The 19,001-nt window shown below is 46.1% G+C and overlaps 1 protein-coding gene across 1 annotated transcript in view; it reads left to right on the top strand.

Moving 5' to 3' along the window:
- Positions 1–5,849, top strand: part of LOC144762555 (uncharacterized) — a 90,973-nt gene extending 85,124 nt beyond the window's left edge. Inside the window, exons 2-4 of the mRNA XM_078647781.1 lie at positions 3,017–3,109; positions 4,349–4,480; positions 5,210–5,849. Coding sequence (XP_078503907.1) covers positions 3,017–3,109; positions 4,349–4,480; positions 5,210–5,610 — 626 coding nt within the window. The 3' untranslated portion in view covers positions 5,611–5,849. The remainder of the gene's footprint in view (positions 1–3,016; positions 3,110–4,348; positions 4,481–5,209) is intronic.
- Positions 5,850–19,001: the final 13,152 nt, after the last annotated feature.

Here is a 19,001-nt window from a genome sequence, read left to right as displayed (position 1 = left end):
CCCTGGGGGCAAGGGATGAGGTTTGGATTTAGAGGTGGATGAAAAGACCTGAAAGGTGCGATCGGAGAGGAAAGAGCTAAGCCAGCTCAAGGCGGTCCCAGTAACAGCAGAGAGTTGGAGGGCCTTTATGAGTACGGTATGAGAGACCGTATCAAAGGCCGCACTCAGGTCAAGCAGCACCAAGGCCATAGTCTTGCCCTCATCGATGTTGTGTCGGAGCGCTTTTGTAACCCCAAGCAGAGTGGACTCGGTAGAATAACCAGTCCTGAAGCCGGATTGGGTGGGATGCAACAGCCCATTTGTCTCAATAAATTTGGACAAATGTTCATTAATGTGTCTCTCAAGGATCTTTGAGAGAGCAGGTAGAAGAGAGAGTGGACGAAAGTTGGAGAGAAGGGCAGGATCAGCGTTAGTTTTTTTTAACAATGGGACAACCATTGCATGCTTCCAGCCTAAAGGAACAATGGAAGTCGTTAGGGATGTATTAAGCAATTAAGGAATGTGTTTGAGAGAGGGTCTGTCAATTTGTCGCAAGACTGCAATGGGCAGTAGATCACAGGGAGATCCCGATTTAATATGACTAAGATGATGTGTGAGTGCTACCATGTCTAAGAGTGACCAAGATTCAAGGGTGGGCACATTTATCAAGTCAGTGTGATTTTCAGGTGACACGACAGGACAATCGGCAGGCACAGTGGGTAAAGGAGAGGAAGCAGGGGTGGTGCTGACCAATGAGAAATAGATGGTTTCCACTTTATTTACAAAGAATTGTGTAGGGTCTTCACATTGTGCAGAATTAAGGTTGGGAGGGGGTTGTATGGTGGTTGAGCCAGATAAATCCTTGATCATATTAAACAAGGTTTTGGGACAGTTGTTAGCTTGTAGAATAGATGCGGAAACATAGTTGACACGTGCAGCCCGACAAAGGGAGTGATAGACCCGTTTGCTAGTAATATAGGCAAGTTTGGCTCCGGCAGTAAAGTTCTTGCACCACCAACGCTCCAAGTTTTTACATTTGTTTTTCTCCTTCTTTAGTTCGTCGGAAAACAAAGGGGAGGGGGGCGGTGGTTGTTAAACTTTCTGACAGAGGTGGGGAGATAGATATCAAGTGCCGATTGAATCCATCCTTGAAATGCTACCAGATCTGAGGTAACATTATTATTAACCCTGGGCGTAGTTCGCGTAGCCGCACTCCGCGACGCTACGCGAAGACGCACTTGCACTCCGCGAGCTACACGTAGCTCCGCGGACATGCGTAGTAGCTTGCTAGACCCGTTTGCGCGCCGTTTTTCGTCTTCGGGAGCGCGGTGCGCGTGTTCGGGGCGCTGCCTGCATGCTCGCAATAGCTAGCGCGCTAAGTTACTCAATGAGGTTTGTCCCGCCCGCTTGCGTTCCCTTATTTCCGGTTCCGGGTCACAAGTAACGTGTTCGCGTTGTGTTAGACATGTTCGGGAACTCATCTTCTCGTTCGCACTGCCAAAGTGCGTGATCGCGTCAAATATCGCGCGAACTTACCGCGGCGGTCGCGACGGGCAGAGCCATCTTCGATTTCACACTCTGGCTATGGTTTTGGGCCTACTTTAGCATCTCACTCCTATCTCTTCCATCCTGGTCTTTTCCCTCAGTTTTTCTAACTTTCTTTACTTCTTACCTATTTCTGTCTGTGCCTAGGTTTATATTTCTCATTTTATTTTTACTTTTACCACTTTTTTTGCAACTTTTCTCTTGTTTTATATTACTTCCTTCTTTTATCTTTCTTCTTTCTTCCCCTAACCTTTTTGTCTTCAACTTTCCTTCTCCCCTCCACCCAGAACCATGGTGAAGGGTGCCAGCAGCATCGGCGGCTCAAAGGGCAAGGCGGCTGTGCCTAAAAAAACCCGGCTGCCTTGCGGCAGAATGCGCCCGGCAGGAGTGACGCCCCGCCAACTTTTTGGGGAGGAGGAGGTGGCCGCCCTGGTCTTTTTTATCCAACGTCACCTCCCCTTGACTTTGGCAGCAGGCGGCAGGCCCGGCTCCGGCTACCAGCGCATTGAAGAGCGTCTCCGGCGGTGGGCGAAGGTGCGCCGTGCAGTCTTCCGCTGCTCCGGTATCCGGCGTACCCACCATCAGCTGTCCCACCGCTGGGCCGACATTTTGGACCGGGAGCAGGACCTGTTGGACCTGCTTGGTGTGGAGGTTGTGGGTCTTGGTGAGTGGCTACCCCAAAAATAAAGTGTGTATATATATATATATATATATATATATATATATATATATATATATAGTTATATATATATATATATATATATATATATATATATATATATATATATATATATATATATATATATATATATATATATATATATATATATATATATAGTTGTATAAATATTGTTATTGTATCTTTGTAAATATTGGCTGAATAAGTAACGCGATGACTGTTGCCCCTAGTTACATTTGCGATGTATTCCGGTATATCTACTGTCATTGTATGACAGTGTTCTTCTTCTTCACTGGCTCTTGCGTGTTGTTTCAACTTGGCGCTAGCTGTTGCTGTTTATTGATGTGAGATTTTCTTTATTGTTGAGAACTGAAGTTAGTTAATGCTATTAATAGAGTCTTGTCCTTCCTTTGTCCGTCAGTGAAATAGCGGTGGATGGATAATTGTACGTTGTTTGCATATTGTAGCATTTTTTTCACGGCCTTCTCTTCTGCATGAATCGAATCCTTTTCTTGCAAAGAATGCTAACGTTACTTTGTTCTTCTTACCTCAGCCAGGGCCGGCTCTAGGGGGCATGTGCAAGCTGTGCAACTGCACAGGGGCACCAAACTTCAGGGGCCACCGCACCAATAGATATCCTTAATTTAATAATACTCTAAGGATGGATACATATTTGCGTTGCGGCCCCTGGCATGGATTTGTTGCCTCCGGCTCTGTTCCACTGTAGCAGTGTTATTTGCAATGATGTCTATGTTTCACAGCACTCAATGTTTTTCTCTTTGTTTATTATTTTAATTTTTACATGAACCACAGAACCCAGGGGCAAGCAGAATACAGGGACCGAGTCGGCGGGTGAACCACCAGTTACACAGAGCTCCTCTACTGAGGATCCTGCTGCTGTCCCCAGTAAGTCCAACAGTGCTTGTTTTTTCCTCTGTAATGTGTCTGCAGTGCTTTGGCAATTGACAGCAACCAAGTATGCATCCAGAATGATGTTTGTCTAGTATTTTTGTAAACGTTAGTATACCACTACTAGTCTTGTGGGTATTCTTCTATCTCCTATGGAGTTATATACATATTACACAACTATGTAACTATGCACACGAAAATTGGATGTTGTTGGTACTGATAGGCAGGTTGGACCTTACTTACACCTCAGTCACAGAACTCTGAGGAACGCACAATTCACTGAACGTCAGCCTATATGGCCTGAGTCATTGGTCAATTATTCAATTCACACTCCTGAACCCCAATACCAAGATGCCGAATGCTTTTAGGACACAAACCGTTACCTAAGAAACCCCCTTTTGCTCACTCACTCGTGTGAGTCTCTAAGACAACAGACACTGAAAATAAACTTCAGAGTCAAAGTGGTCATTCAAAAGCTTTATTTTGTTAGAAGTAAGTAAGTAACATCAATGTTTTTAAGTTGTTCCGTCAAATACGTTGAAGGGCCCACCAGAAAAAATCCAGAGTTAAAACAGGCATAATAAAGTAATCAACATTTGTACAGCTACTAGTGCACAATAGGGAAATGTGGCAACTATCGGAGACCTCTCACCAACATATACTGGTCAGATATTCCTCTTTTTTTGTAAGCTATGGAAATGTCCGCTTCGTAGAAGGCAATCTTCTCACCTGTCGAAAAATAATGACAAAAGTGGTGCACGTTAGACAGTATGAAATACATTTATGCCAGTTTTATGCAGCCATGCTAAAAAGAAGTTGTAACCTGTAAGCAAACTCTATTCCACAATCCACATAGAAAACTTAAATACGGGCCCTTTTACTTTCCCACCTCTTCAGGTGTATGCATTGAACAATGATGTGTTGCCCCAGAGCGTCTTCTCGTACTGCGCAACAAGCTGCGAGTTAACATGCGCAAAACTGGATACATTGATGTACAAAGGTTACATAGTTCACTTCCAATTTCCAAGGACTAGAGTAGCAGGACAGATGAGATGAGCTTGGGTACCATACCATAACAATGAATGCTAATATGTGTAGTGACTCTGCTGTACTATGCAATGTGGACTCATACTGATTACGTACGTTGTACTTAACTGTTTTGAAGAACTCCATTCTTGGTGAACAAGTACAAAGGGGGCTGTGCATCCATCTAAAAAGGTGTACTTATTTTTATAGGTGCAGAACCCTTACCATCGACCAGTGCCGACGGGGACAGCGGCGCAGCTTCAGCGATCCCGGCGGGGACAGGAGGAACAGAGGCACCTACACCAGCAGCAGTGGGGGGGGAGCCAACAGCGGCGGGCGATGGTAAGTTACATTCAATAGTGATCTGCATTACTTGGTGGGAGGGGAAAACTTTCTCACTGTACTCTACTGGAAAATATATGATGTTACCTTTACTTGTCATTAGCATGCTAAGCATTACCACTACAGTAATGCAAGTGGCTGATAGCAGTCGGATGCATGGGTTGTTGTTAAAGCATGTAAAGGGGAAAACACAGCTGCCAGCGTGGTTGGGAGACACACCCAATACCGGTGGTTAGTGGATACTAGTCTCAGCAGCAGCGGTGTTTTGGGCAAACCCAAAGGCAAGGGAAGGAGGGGACGACTGGGTGCATGGGTCGTTGCTGGTGAAACACAAACCAAATAAGGTTTGTTGCGCGGTATAAAGTATTATAGTCTTTACTAGACATGTGCTACTAGCTGCCCCCTGTTAATTAATGTTACTTTGAGAGTGTTCCCGCCTTCCCGGAATCAGAGTATATAATACAAAAGGAGATATGAAAAAGACAGGTGTTCGTTCTAATGTGTGTGACCGTTGAAGTACACCCATGCTAATAGGGCAGGCATAATGCCGTGCCAAAAAGTCCAAAAAATTAATAGAGGCTGTAGAATGTTCAAGATAGACGCAACACAATTTCTGGTACTCAGCTTGCTTGCTAGTGCTACTGTGCCGCCCACTATGTGTTGAATCAATGTTGTGTTCTTGATTTGCGGGGAGTTTGGATTACAACAATTCTGTTTCTTTCTTTATAGTTACTCCTTCCCAAAAACCAACAAGGAAGGAGTTGGCAGTCCGGGCCCGGCAGCGGAAACTGCAGGCAATTGTAGAGGCCTACCGCCGGCTGGTGGATCAGGCCGAGGAGGAGGAGGAGGAGGCGGCGGCAGCAGCTGCTGCCTCTTCCAATGCCCCGGGCCCCAAGCCTGCAGGACTACGTCGCCGTGGTCAGGCAGCCGCCCGCCGCCGCATTGTTACATCTTCGGCGGCCCCCCCACAACAACAACAACATGCATGCAAGTGTAGGTGCCGTGATTTCAAAGCAAAGATTCTCCGCCGGGTAGCGAAGTTGGAGGAGGAGCGGAAGAAGCTGGAGGACGGTCTAGAGGAGCGTGTGAAGATAATGGTGGACAAACACCTGAAAGCCCGCCGGCTTTGAAATGGACCCTGTTTTTTGCCCCTTTTTTAATCCTTTTGTTGGTGGGTGGGATGTGGGAGTTGGGGTGTACATTTGGGTTGAAATTTGGTTGGGGTTAGGGGAGGGTAGGGACAGCTCTGGGTCAGGGGGTTACATTTGTTATATATTTTATTTTTCTATTATCATTATGAAAATATAAAAATAAAACAAAGATATTTTCACAAGAAAACATTTGAAGTTCATTTGTGTTTGTTGGGGGGGTGGAGGGGGGACTGTTTCACCAAATAATGTACGTTGTGCAACATGAACATGAACTACGAACGATAAATTAAGTACTGACTGCACCTGTAGTAGTAGGGTCACAAGTGCATAAATAATTTATATTATTAAATAACATGGGAAAATTGCCCATCACGTGAGTCTGAAGTTACTACTAGTATACTTTAATTCCATGCACATTTGCTCAGAGTCGGCTAAACAATCCTATGCAATGCATTGCATCATTCCTTTAATATACCTGTCCTAGTTGTCAGGGAAGAGGAGCTCGTCCTCAAACTCTGTGCGTTCAGACAGAAGTAGGTCATGTAACCCAGTAGTGAGGACGTCTTCTTCACACTCGCTTTCTTCATCCGGCGGTGATTCACGTACTTGATAGTCTGGTGGTATGAAGCGTTGATTCATTTTTATCATTGTCAGCCGCTCCACGCTTTTGGGGGAGAGACTAGTCCTTTTCGATGTGACAATGGCACCAGCAGCACTGAAAACCCGCTCAGAGGAGACACTGGCTACAGGACAAGCCAGATACTTTATCGCCAGCCTGCTCAGCACTGGCCACTGTCTCCTTCTTTCATACCAATAGACCAATGGGCTTTGCTCCATGAACACCTCTGTTGTGTCATCCAGATAGGCCTGAACCATCCGCTCAATGTTCATTGGTGCTCGGCTTTGCTGGTCCTCTTTTCCCTTTGCAACAGCAACGGACTTACCCATCCCTTTCTGTAGAAAAAAAGCAGTTATGCTTTTGGTTGGGTCTGCTGAATCAGATCGTGTAGGTGCTGCTTTTGGTACTGTTGGTGCCTGCTGGAAAGCAGACGCACTGCTCTCACGCTGTGAAGAACTTGCGTCCGGAGTACTTGGACTGGCCTGGGCTGGCAGTGGCAGGCCTTTAAGTAACAGCCGTTCAGTTTCTAACTCATTAGCTTCCGCAGCTATGGAAGTTTTGTACTTGTCAACATCCTCATCTGAAAATGGAATTACTTCGTTACTGCTGACAAATAATTTGTACCGTGGATCCAAGATTGTTGCAGTTATGTAATGTTCACCTGACACAATATTGTTGAGCCTTACATTTTCACACAAGCGGTTGACTAAGCCCTTGGCTAAGGTATATGCATCAACTTTTTGTTCGTCACCTTCGTATGTTTGACAGACCTCCTTCACCTGTTGCTCAAGCATGTACAACAATGGGATGGCTTGGCCCATAGTACAGTCCTCCCTGCTAACTGCACGTGTGAAGACCTCAAAGGGTTGTAGCATCTCTGTGATGCATTTAATGAGGTCCCACTGCCACATCTCAATGGTCAGGGCTTTAAGATTAACAGTAGGATCCCCTAATCTTCTTGACATGACATAAGCATTCAGTGGGATGTACTGCTCAAAGAGACGCTCAAGCATGAAATAAGTTGAGTTCCAACGTGTTGGGACCTCCTGGATCAGTGCTTTGACTGGCAACCTATGCTCTTGCTGAATGACCCGTAGCAGCTTCCGTCCTTTGAAAGAATGGTTAAAGTGCGTGCATATTCTTCTGCAGATGGCCATTATGTTGCTGACTTTGGCTTCATTTTTCAGAAAGTCTTGCACGACTAAGTTTATGCAGTGTGCCAAACAGGGTACCCTGAAATAATGTCCTTCTCTCATTGCCTTCACTACATTACTGCCATTGTCGGTGGAAACAAAACCAATCTTAAGGCCTCTTGGTTTCAGCCATTCAAAGACCTTGTCGTTAAAGTCAGACAAAATGTTTTCAGCAGTATGACTTTTGTCCATACCAAACATGGCTATAGTTGCATGTCTGCGCGTATCATTAAAAATTCCAGCAACGTCACGGAGGCCTGAAGTTAACTTGTCTTTAACACCTGCAAAAGAGATCCAGTGTGCGGTGATGCACATGAAATCTGTAGCATCGCAACTGCTCCACATGTCTGTTGTCAGGTGGATACAATGGACAACACTCTGTTGTAAGGCTTTCCCAATCAATTCCAGCACATCGTGGTGTAGTGCTGGAACAGCCACTCGGGCAAAATAGTAGCGACTGGGAACGTTCCATTTTGGGCAGAGGGTTGCCACTAATTCCAGAAATCCAACAGCCTCAACAAATGAAAATGGGAGAAGGTCCAGTGCTAACATTTTCGCAAGTTTGGCATTGTATAAACGTGCTACTGGGTGGTTCCGCTCGTACTTTCCCTCCTGCCTTAACATGCTAGGAATGGTAAGCTGCTTTGCATGTCTTTGAGTTGTGCTAGACGGACCACCTTGCATCGCAGACTTTGCACTCCTTGGTGTTTCCAGCTGACTCTGGTGCCACTGAGAAGTTGCAGATGCGGAGGATGTGGACTTTACCACTCCAGTGCTGGCGACAGGGGTCGATTGTGTACCACTCCTAGATAGAAGGTCATCGTCTCCCTCTTCTTCTACCTCCTGGTCAACCATGAGTGGACCTTGTACCACTGTATCCCCACCAACACGAGTGCTAACATTTTTTAAGCTTGCAAGGTGGTTCTCCCACCTGATCACGTGTGTTTTTTTCAAATGGGTCGTTTGGCCTCCAGTCCCATAGTTTGTACCAAGCTTACCACGACTAACATTGACATGACAAATGGTGCATACAGCAATGTTCTCCTGAACTGGGTGAACCGTAAAGAAGTCCCACACTGGGGAGGTAAACTTTTGTCTCCTGCCATAGGAAGAGGAGGACCCACTGCCAATGCCGGATGGACTGGAGGATTGTGGAATTTCACTATGGGACAGCTCAGTCCTAGTACTGCCACTACCTCCTTCTGTTGAAGTGGCGCTTCTGCTGGATGTCGGATGCTGCCGGGCCTTCGCTGTTGAAAAAATTGGAGCTGGTGTTACTGTGGGTGTTGAGTGTGTAGGAGTTATGCGTGGTACCTGCTCATCAGTCATTGCAGCATTTCTGGATAGGGTGAAAATGTTGGTCTCTACATCCTCTGCACCAGGAATAACGCTTGTGATGATGACAGTGTCAGACCCGTCTTTATCACCAGCAGTATCCTGCTCACCTACATCGACCTCCATAAGTTCAAGCCTGCCTGGAAACTTCCTTTTTCCTAGCATGGTCTTCTTGGGATGTCTCTCCTTTGAATGCGCAGATAGTTGTGGCTGCCAATCCGTATCAAGGTCATCGGAAGGGATGCTTTGCGAAGAACTCGATGCACTAACCCTCCTTTCCCTTGGTGAATTCAAAGGAAATAGATCACCTACAGAAGTGGCTTCCTCTTCTTCTTGCTCGGAAGGAGGCTCTACTTCCTGAACTGCCCCGACTTCGGGAGGAACAACTACTACTATTTGGTGCGGAGATGGTGGTTGTTGTTCTTGAGGAAGTACTATTGCGGGCTGGGGTTTTTCAACAACAACTGTTGCGGGCGGTGGTTGTGGTTGTTCAACAACTGTTGCGGGAAGTGGTTGTGGTTGTGGGTGAACAACTCCTATTGCGGGCGGTGGTTGTGGTTGTTGAACATCTACTGCTGGCGGTGGTTGTTGAGCACTTCCATCTTGCGTGGATTGTGTACTACTTTGAGACAGCGATAAGTTTAGTTCTGGCTCAGTATCACTGCTCGCAAGCAGAAGGCTGGCTACCTCTTCGACCCTCATCATGTGCTTGGCCCTGGGATGCTGGCTTGCCCCCACTAATGCAGATGTGCTGGTCCCAGCTTGCACCCCAGACCCCGCTGCTGCAGGCGTACCTTTTGGGGTGCCAAAAAAGGTTTTGGGGGCCATACCAGACTTAAGTGACACTTCCTTCTGCTGTTCCTTCTTCGCAGCAACTTTCTTTGTGGTGGAGGACCTGGTAGCTTTCTTAGGGCCCATCTTCTTCTGACTTCAGTCAGCTCACAGCAGCACAAATTGCAGAGATGTCTGGTCAGATGAGTCACACACCACACGTGGCGTACAACTGAAGGACGTCCGTCTGGCAGTAGAACGAGCGATGGATGAAAAAACAACCAGCACCTCCTCAGTCTTTTTTGTGCGCCTACAAGTAAAGAAGGCAGAACAACATCAGTCAAACAAGCAGTAAGGCAACATGAACAATTGAAAGACACACAGGTCAATGTATAAAAGACAAAACAGAAGACTAATAATACCAGTCCAGCAGCACCACAGCTCAAAGGCCACATGAAGTCCAGAAAGAACCAATAAAGTCAAGCAGGCCTATAGATACCAATATGGACAGAAAAACGAGGATGCCTGCTGCACATGACAGGTTAATGTGCAAGGAATAAATAGCCCATGGCTAAGACAGAGGTTGTAAACCTAACACCGCAAAAACACATACAAAGAAACCCCTGCCCAGGCTCCCAAAACAACAACCAAATGACAAATTCTGTTTTTTTGGGTGCACAAGAAAGACCTGCAACATTTTTGAGAAACTTTTATGCAACTCGGGACATATTGTCCGCGAGAATGCTAAATCGGCATGTTCGGCAGCGCGAACGGAATAAAAAGTCGTGTTCGCGTTCCCGAGCAAGTACATTGAGTGCGCGAACAAGACAAAAAATGTAAGTTCACGTGCTCACACTGTGCGAAGTTACCAAAACTACCCAAGCTGTATTCCTAGGGTTACCTAATGGCAGAAATTGACAGAGTATTTAAAGTTTAAACACACCCAAAACCAGAAATACCCCACACATAAAAATAAGATTTTCTATATCAATCCAAGACATCCATGATTTTCACATTAAGGGTACACCACAAAAACAGTTGATTAACTTTCATGACCCTACTATGAGTAGTACCTATGGCCTACTGCCAGAGTAGGCCACAAGGTTGGAGGCCTATGCCTATGGCAAAAGCACAAAGGAAGGACACACAAAATGGCCGCCGACATAGGGCCTGGCCACCAACAACAACATGGCAAAATCACAAAGGATGTATACACAAAATGGCCTCCACCACATGGCCTGGCCACCAACAACAACATGGCAAAATAAATCACAAAGGAAGCATACACAAAAAGATCACCACCATAGGGCCTGGCCACCAACAACAACATGGACAACTTTACAAAATGGCCTCCACCACATGGCCTGGCCACCAACAACAACATGGCAAAATAAATCACAAAGGAAGCATACACAAAATGGCCGCCACCACATGGCCTGGCCACCAACAACAACATGGCAAAATCACAAAGGATGTATACACAAAATGGCCTCCACCACATGGCCTGGCCACCAACAACAACATGGCAAAATAAATCACAAAGGAAGCATACACAAAAAGATCACCACCATAGGGCCTGGCCGCCAACAACAACATGGACAACTTTACAAAATGGCCTCCACCACATGGCCTGGCCACCAACAACAACATGGCAAAATAAATCACAAAGGAAGCATACACAAAATGGCCGCCACCACATGGCCTGGCCACCAACAACAACATGGCAAAATCACAAAGGATGTATACACAAAATGGCCTCCACCACATGGCCTGGCCACCAACAACAACATGGCAAAATAAATCACAAAGGAAGCATACACAAAAAGATCACCACCATAGGGCCTGGCCACCAACAACAACATGGACAACTTTACAAAATGGCCTCCACCACATGGCCTGGCCACCAACAACAACATGGCAAAATAAATCACAAAGGAAGCATACACAAAATGGCCGCCACCACATGGCCTGGCCACCAACAACAACATGACAAGAAAGAGAAGACAGACAACAATGCCTATGGCAAAGGGACAATGCTTTGCTTCAGAAAATGGACACACCACACCACCGCCCAAATTGGTCACCCCACCCCAAAAAAAAAAAAAAATTACATAGAGGACAGAAAATGGAAGTGGTCCATGCTCCAAAAAGAGAAAACTACAACCAAAATGACAACATAACATAAATGAGGACTTTTTAGGCGCACAAGAAACACCTGCAACATTTTTGAGAAACTTTTATGCAACTCGGGACATATTGTCCGCGAGAATGCTAAATCGGCATGTTCGGCAGCGCGAACGGAATAAAAAGTCGTGTTCGCGTTCCCGAGCAAGTACATTGAGTGCGCGAACAAGACAAAAAATGTAAGTTCACGTGCTCACACTGTGCGAAGTTACCAAAACTACCCAAGCTGTATTCCTAGGGTTACCTAATGGCAGAAATTGACAGAGTATTTAAAGTTTAAACACACCCAAAACCAGAAATACCCCACACATAAAAATAAGATTTTCTATATCAATCCAAGCCATCCATGATTTTCACATTAAGGGTACACCACAAAAACAGTTGATTAACTTTCATGACCCTATGAGTAGTACCTATGGCCTACTGCCAGAGTAGGCCACAAGGTTGGAGGCCTATGGCAAGAGCAAAGTGGCTGGAAACATTAAATGGCCGCCAACACATGGCCAGGCCAACCACAGAAAGTTAATACAATGAACTCATGCATGCCTACACACTAACTACATGGGGTACTAGGGTCAGATATTGGCTTAAAAATTAGAAACATTTTAAATTCCACAAAATGCAATGTTAGAAAAAAATTACAATTTGGGACCTCATGAAAGTACAGGCCTCCATCAATAATTTCATTCCAGGATTGAATACTGTAGTTAAAAAAAAAATCAAATCAAACAAGCACAAGTCTACATCACTCATACATTACACAAACTTACTTGAAAAAGAGAATTCCAATTCAAAAAGTCCTCATTAAATCCAAGGTAAATCAGTAATGCAGCCAACACAGACAGAAAGTGATCCTTCCAGCTCAAAATCCAAAGGAAAGTGAGCACCACATGGACAAAGCACTGGGAGGAGCCTGGTGGACAGGAACAGGAAGTTGTAAACTCAAGAGCCCTTCCTCCTTACTCTGCAAAACAAGAGTAGAAACAAAAAGAGGGGTCCTTCCCCCCTAAAAATAAAGCCAAAGGTACAACTTTAAGGTTTTTTGCTTTTTTTTCCTAACCAAAATGGTAATTTATTATGGTTTTAACATGCTCGCGAGTTATTCTGTGCAAGAATGCAGTTTCTGCGTGTTCGGCAACTCGATCTTACCAAAAAGCATCCTCGCGCATCCTTATGACGCTATCTCGCATCAAAATGACGTTATCGCGTTCGCACAGTCGCACGGGACTGTGCGAGAGTGTTTCCAAACATGGTGGCACAAGCGACCAGGAAAAAACGAACGCAGAACGAAGGTAAGCCATTGCCGCGCACGCGATAATGTTATTCAGCGCGCGAGAACTACGCTACGCACCGGATCGCGGAGTTATCGACAGCTACGCGTTCTCCGCGGAACGCGGAGCTGCCGAAACTCCGTAAGCTCCGCGAACGGAGCGTAGTTCTTCGCCCAGGGTTAATTATTATGGAAGGTGGGAGCATTTATGGACAGCAATGAGTTAAACTTGGTAATGTCAAGCTTTGTCCAATTCCTAGAAGGTTTAACAGTAATGTTGCAATTAGTATGTGCAAGACTGGGGGTTTCCAGGCTGAATCCTAATAAGAAGTGATCCGTCCAGCAAAGAGGGACGGCTGTTATACATTGTAAAAAAGATAGGTTGGAGAAAATGGGGTCAAGAAGATGACCTGCTTTGTGTGTGGACCCACTATTTAGAAGAAGAATATTCATAGCTGCCAAATCAGAGACCAGGGTGCTGGCAATATTACAGCTGGGATCCTCAAGATGGAGGTTGAGGTCACCTAAAATAGAAAAATTAGTCGCATAAAGCAGCAGAGGGGAAATAAAATCAGGAAACTTTGTTGCCCATGAGCCAGCCGAACCTGGGGGGCGATACACCAGTATCCCAGAAAAAGTAAAGTGCGGAGTCAAAGTGAGTTTGAAAGCAGCAGCTTCACAGTCGGGAATCGATAGTTCTTCGAATTTACAACAAAACGTCTTCTTAAAAATGATGGCGATCCCACCTCCCACCCTAACTTCTCTGTCCTTCCTCACAATGGCGTAGGTCGGGGGCAGAGCTCTGGCCAGGTCAGGCCCTCAACAGCTGGTAAGCCATGTCTCCGTTAGGAATATGGTGTCAGGTTGTGAGTCCAATAAGAGATCAAAAATATCTGCCTGATGTTTGGGGAGAGAGCAACAGTTGAAGCTAAAAAAGGAAAAACTATTAGAAAGTCTTGGCTTTTGTGTCAGGGCGTGATGCACAAACTGGTGGACCGTAGTGTCAGGCTTAATAGCCTTACCTCGTTCATCAAGGTAGGCGTTACATGTAAAATTACAGCCCGACAGGCAATGAAGTTAACTTCCGTCTCGAGGCTGGCACACGTGGGATGAAAGTAAGGGTGCAGATTGAGCAGCTGTGTGGAGGAGAACTTTAAGCTAGCGCTATTGCAGGGGGCAGGGGTTTGGGCCCCGGGTCCCGGCCTGGCGCGGTGGGTGCAGATGGGCTTGCCTTTGGCATGCCTTCGGCGTGCCGGCGGCGCACCCGCTGCGCGTGTCCACTGCGCTCTAGCCTCATAGGCTGCTTTTGAGCCCGCCGTGGGAAGAGAACGCAAACATTAGAGTATCCCTTGCCCAAAGATGGCGGCCGCGTATGGCGCAACCCGGAAGTGGGTTCGAAGATCGAGTACCGGGTTTCCCTGTGACCTCTCTCCACTCAAACAGTCCGCTCTTGACTGCGGTGGACCGGGGGGGGGCACAGGTAACACCGCACAATCCCCAGCAGCAACAGAAGGTAAGGTGGAATTTAAAAAAGCAATTGAGTCAGCATTCCTTAAGCTCACCATCGCTTCAATTACAACAGTGTACAATATTACACGGGCAAGGAGTAACAAGTAAAATTAAGCTAAAAAGTTTTTAAAGTATTAGCAGCAACCAATAGGCGACTCGCAGCGCTTAGTTGTTCAAAGTAGTTTCAAGCGCGCGAGCCACAAAGCCTCCCTTTAAAGGGCCCGCCTTGGGTAGAGAACGCAAACACTAGAGCGTCCTTCGTCCAAAAATGGCGGCCGCGTATGACACAACCCGGAAGTGGGTTGGAAGATCGAGTGCCAGGTTTCCCTGTGACCTCCCTCCACTCAAACAGTCCGCTCTTGACTGCGGTGGACCGGGGGGGGGGGCCACAGGTAATGCCGCACAATCCCCAGCAGCAACACATGGTAAGGCGGAATTTAAAGAAGCAATCGAGTCAGCATTCCCTTAAGCTCACCATCGCTTCAATTACAACAGTGTACAATATTACATGGGCAAGGAGTAACAAGTAAAATAAAGCTAAAACGTTTAAAAAGTATTAGCAACAATCAATAGGCGACTCGCAGCGCTTAGTTGTTCAAAATAGCACTAAAAATGTGGAGCTTCAAAAAGTCCTGAAGACCTGGACCGAGGCCCACCAGTTGATGACAGCCACAGAGGAGCAGGATGAGGAGGATAATGTGGATTAGGAGCTAGATATCAGCTCTGGAGTGCAGCCTTTAGTGGAGGAGGATAACAACTCCTGAATTAGCACTCCCTGCCAGAGCAGAAAACAGTGTGTGCTCAAATAGCCTGGCCCCAGAGGACCTGGCGTACGGAAGGCAGATAGGGAGTTCAGACTCCAGATGGCCCAACTCAGGATGGAGGAAAGGAAGTCAGCACTGGAAGAGTAAAAACTGACTCATGACAGGAGCCTTAAGGAGCTGGGACTGAAAGCAACACAGGCACATTCCAGCAAATGTGTCAGAAAGAGACAAGAAGGTCTGTACCTCTAAAGATCTGACACCCAGTTATATGTTGGGGGATGACATTGATAAAGGGTTTTCAGTTTGCGATGTGGCTCTGAAGGTACACAAGATCACAGTGGAGCACTGCAGAGCGGGTATGGAAGCATATGCCTCCAGTGGGGAAAGATATTCTTCTGACCTTAGAAGTAGAGGACCAAACCAGGTACACCCCATGAAAGTCATAATTTTAGCTCAATTTGGGCTGACAGCTGAGAAGTATCACTAGAAGTTCAGGGACAGCCAACATCTCTCTAACCAAACTCGGATGGATTTCTTTGACTAGTCCAGCAAGGCACCAAAGATGCTGGGTAAGGGACAGTAAAGTCAATTACTATGATGGGCTGTATGACTTGATTCTCCGGGAATACATGTTCAATATTTATTTTGAAGAGCTACGCCGTAACCTAAAGGACAGTGACTGATCCCAGGAAGCTTGCTAAGGAGGAGGACCTCAGGGCCAGCACCAGAGTGCCCAAAAAGGCATCTGGGCTTTGGATTGGGAGACAGGTATCATGCCTGTGCGATGAGCGGGTATAGAGGGCTATAGGCGATGGTCGGGGTAAATGGCAGGAGATCCGTGAACTTCCCCATAGAGTGTGGTACTCTGCAGGGGTGTCCCCTTTCTCCACTATTATTCTGCTCTGTATGGAGCGGTTTGCCCAGCGAGTCTGAGACTACCTAGAGATCACAGGCATTCGTTTTGGAGACGAGGAACACCTAATTACCCAATACACAGAGAATGTAATTGTATCTATAGATAGACTTTGTTGGAGTTCTAAGGGAGGTAGGGAGGTTTGAAGCGGTTTCAGGCTTCCAAATCGATTTAGCTAAATCCCAAGCATTAAGCCTGACAATGACGCGAGACTCAAAAGACTTTCTCACACAGACTCTTTCCATTCGCTGGAAGCTGAGTATATTGTACTTGGGGATGCAACTGGCAGCGACTATCCAAGAAGTGATAGACATAAACTATTGCACCTTGGTTAACAGAGTGCACATGATCTAGCGAGGTGGCGAGCTTTCCCCCTGTTGTGGCATGAAGGATCATGGCCCTAAAGATATTGGTCCTTCCCAGGAACTTTTACACATTTGTGGCACTTCCGCTCTGGCCCCCAACTGGGACACTTCAGACTCTACAAAAAGCTCTCCAAAATGATGTAGTATGGGTGGGCAGATGGTCCTGTATGTGTCGCAAGCTCACTTGACAGGCATCTGTGGTGGGGGACTGGGTATCCCATGTATTTTAAGACATTCTCAGGCAGAACAAGTTAGGTTCCTGGTGGAGTGGTCACACCCAGAATCTGAGAAAAGCTGGCTTTTCATTGACAGGGCGTTGGCCGGAACATCCCTGTCCTTCTCCTTCCCTCCATACCCCCGTAGTGGAGAATCCAGACTTTTCCCCCAGGCTGAATACAGTAGCCTTCTGGGAATGGGATACAGATCGATAGGTCCTTTCTTTGATCTAGAGGGCCCTATACAGTTTAACGCTTTGAGGAGAGACAACGACATACCTGAGGGAGAGAGATTCCGATACTTCCAGATCAGGCATTGGCTGATGCAGCCCGAGACGAGAGAGGCAGTCCAATGGCCCCTGACTAGTTTTTATTAGTGGTTATAAAGCAAAGAATCAGATAAGCATCTGATATCGGACCTGTATAAATTGCTATCTGATGAGTCCTATGAAACTAGATCTGCGGCCCAGCTGAAATGGGAGTGGAAATTGGGGTGGGAGGATATTTTCTACCATGCCAGGCACACAGCCTCCAATACATCCAGTACAGAAACGGCGACAAAGATCACCACCTACTGGTACTTGATGCCAACCCGCTTACATAGAGGGAATCCACAGCGGAATGAATAGTGCTGGAGATGTAACAACGCCCTTAGGAAACTTTAGCATATTATGTGGAAGTGTCTGAAACTGACTCTATTTTAGGAGAAGAGCCTGACAAAGACTGACCACGATTTAAACACTCAATTCGCCTGGTTCACTGCCTACGTGCAGTTGGGCCTCTCTAATTCGTTGACTTATCCCCTTAAAGCTAGGAGAGGTAGACACATTGCGGCGGCGCTGGGGGCAGCTCATCAAATGATTCTGACCCTCTGGGGAACTGATATACTCCCAACTAGACTGGGGTGGCTCCACCATATTTGGCATCTCTTTGGGATATAAAGACTTACAATGACACTGAAATTTCAAGAGGATGCATTCAGGGAAGTTTGGCAGCCGTTTATTTCCCTTCTTTCACAGGAATTCACAGAACTCACTTGCCCCAGGTATCTAAAACTGCTGCGCCTGACTGACCCACAACCCTGATTCAATGAAGGAGACTCTCGAGAATACAAGAGTTAAATATGTATAGAAACATAAGAACTTATGGGCACTCATGGTGGGAGGGATAGGGTGGGAAGAGGTTTTTGGGGGTAAGTTTCCTTTGTATTTCAAAAGAGTATATAAATTGCTAACAGAACTGACTCTGGCTGAATGTTGATGCTATGTCAGAGATTTCATTGCTTTATTAACTGCTTTGTGCTGCAACAAATAAAACAAATCCCTGACTCCCAAAAGGGTGGCCAGGAATTCCATCAGAAGGAGGTGGGAGAAAAACTTAAAAGTAAGTAGTTCTCAAAAGGTGCCAAAAATAATTTCCAAGGGAAGAATGGTAACCTTTCCCAGCCCAAACTCAAAAAGAAGGGGTTCATTGATAAACAAACAGAGAGGTTTGACCTCCAATGCAAAGATTATCACAAATATGGCCACACCAAGGGAGACTACAAATGTCCCAAGATGGCACAACCCACCACCAGTGAGCAGACACCTGGGTTGACGAGTGTAGCGCTCGGGGAAGAGGTAGTCACAGTTAGCTTTTGGGTAGCAGGCAGAGGTGACCCTAGGGTCCCTGGGAGATAAAGAGATGGTGCCAAAATCTCATATGCTGGCCAATACTTCTAAGTAGACCATCAATGGGCAACGGGTGGAGGCTCTGAGAGACACAGAAGCCGGAATGACTACTGTGAGGTGGAAGCTGTTGCCCTCACAGCAGGTCCTTCCTAACACATTTCACCAAGTCATAGTCACAGACAACTGTGAGGGCCATCCATGGCTGGCTGTGTATCCCTTTAAGTTGGGGGGTCTCAGGTTCTTTAAAAGTAGATTCATGCTCTGCCATGCCTAATGAATTTCTGTTTGGAAACAATCATACAAATAGTGTGCTAGTTTGTTTTGAAGTTTAGATAATGGAAGGTAACTATCATATTACTTTTCTTCCTTAATTTGTACAGCCTGTGTTCAGCTACTGGCTGTAAGTTTTAATAAAACAGATGTGCTTCTAATGCATCATAGGTGTGTAGAGGTATTCAACACATTCTAAATCTTTGTATTGAAGGGTAACTCTGTGTACTGATAACATTTGATAGCTTGTGCTCAGTATGTTCCACAAACGTTTCATGGTTCAGGAGACAAA

This window comes from Lissotriton helveticus, chromosome 6, assembly GCF_964261635.1.
Source record: "Lissotriton helveticus chromosome 6, aLisHel1.1, whole genome shotgun sequence".
In the NCBI taxonomy this organism is placed as follows: Eukaryota; Metazoa; Chordata; class Amphibia; order Caudata; family Salamandridae; genus Lissotriton; species Lissotriton helveticus.
The sequence above is the reverse complement of the archived record's forward strand: the minus strand, read 5'-3'. Positions and strand labels throughout refer to the sequence as shown.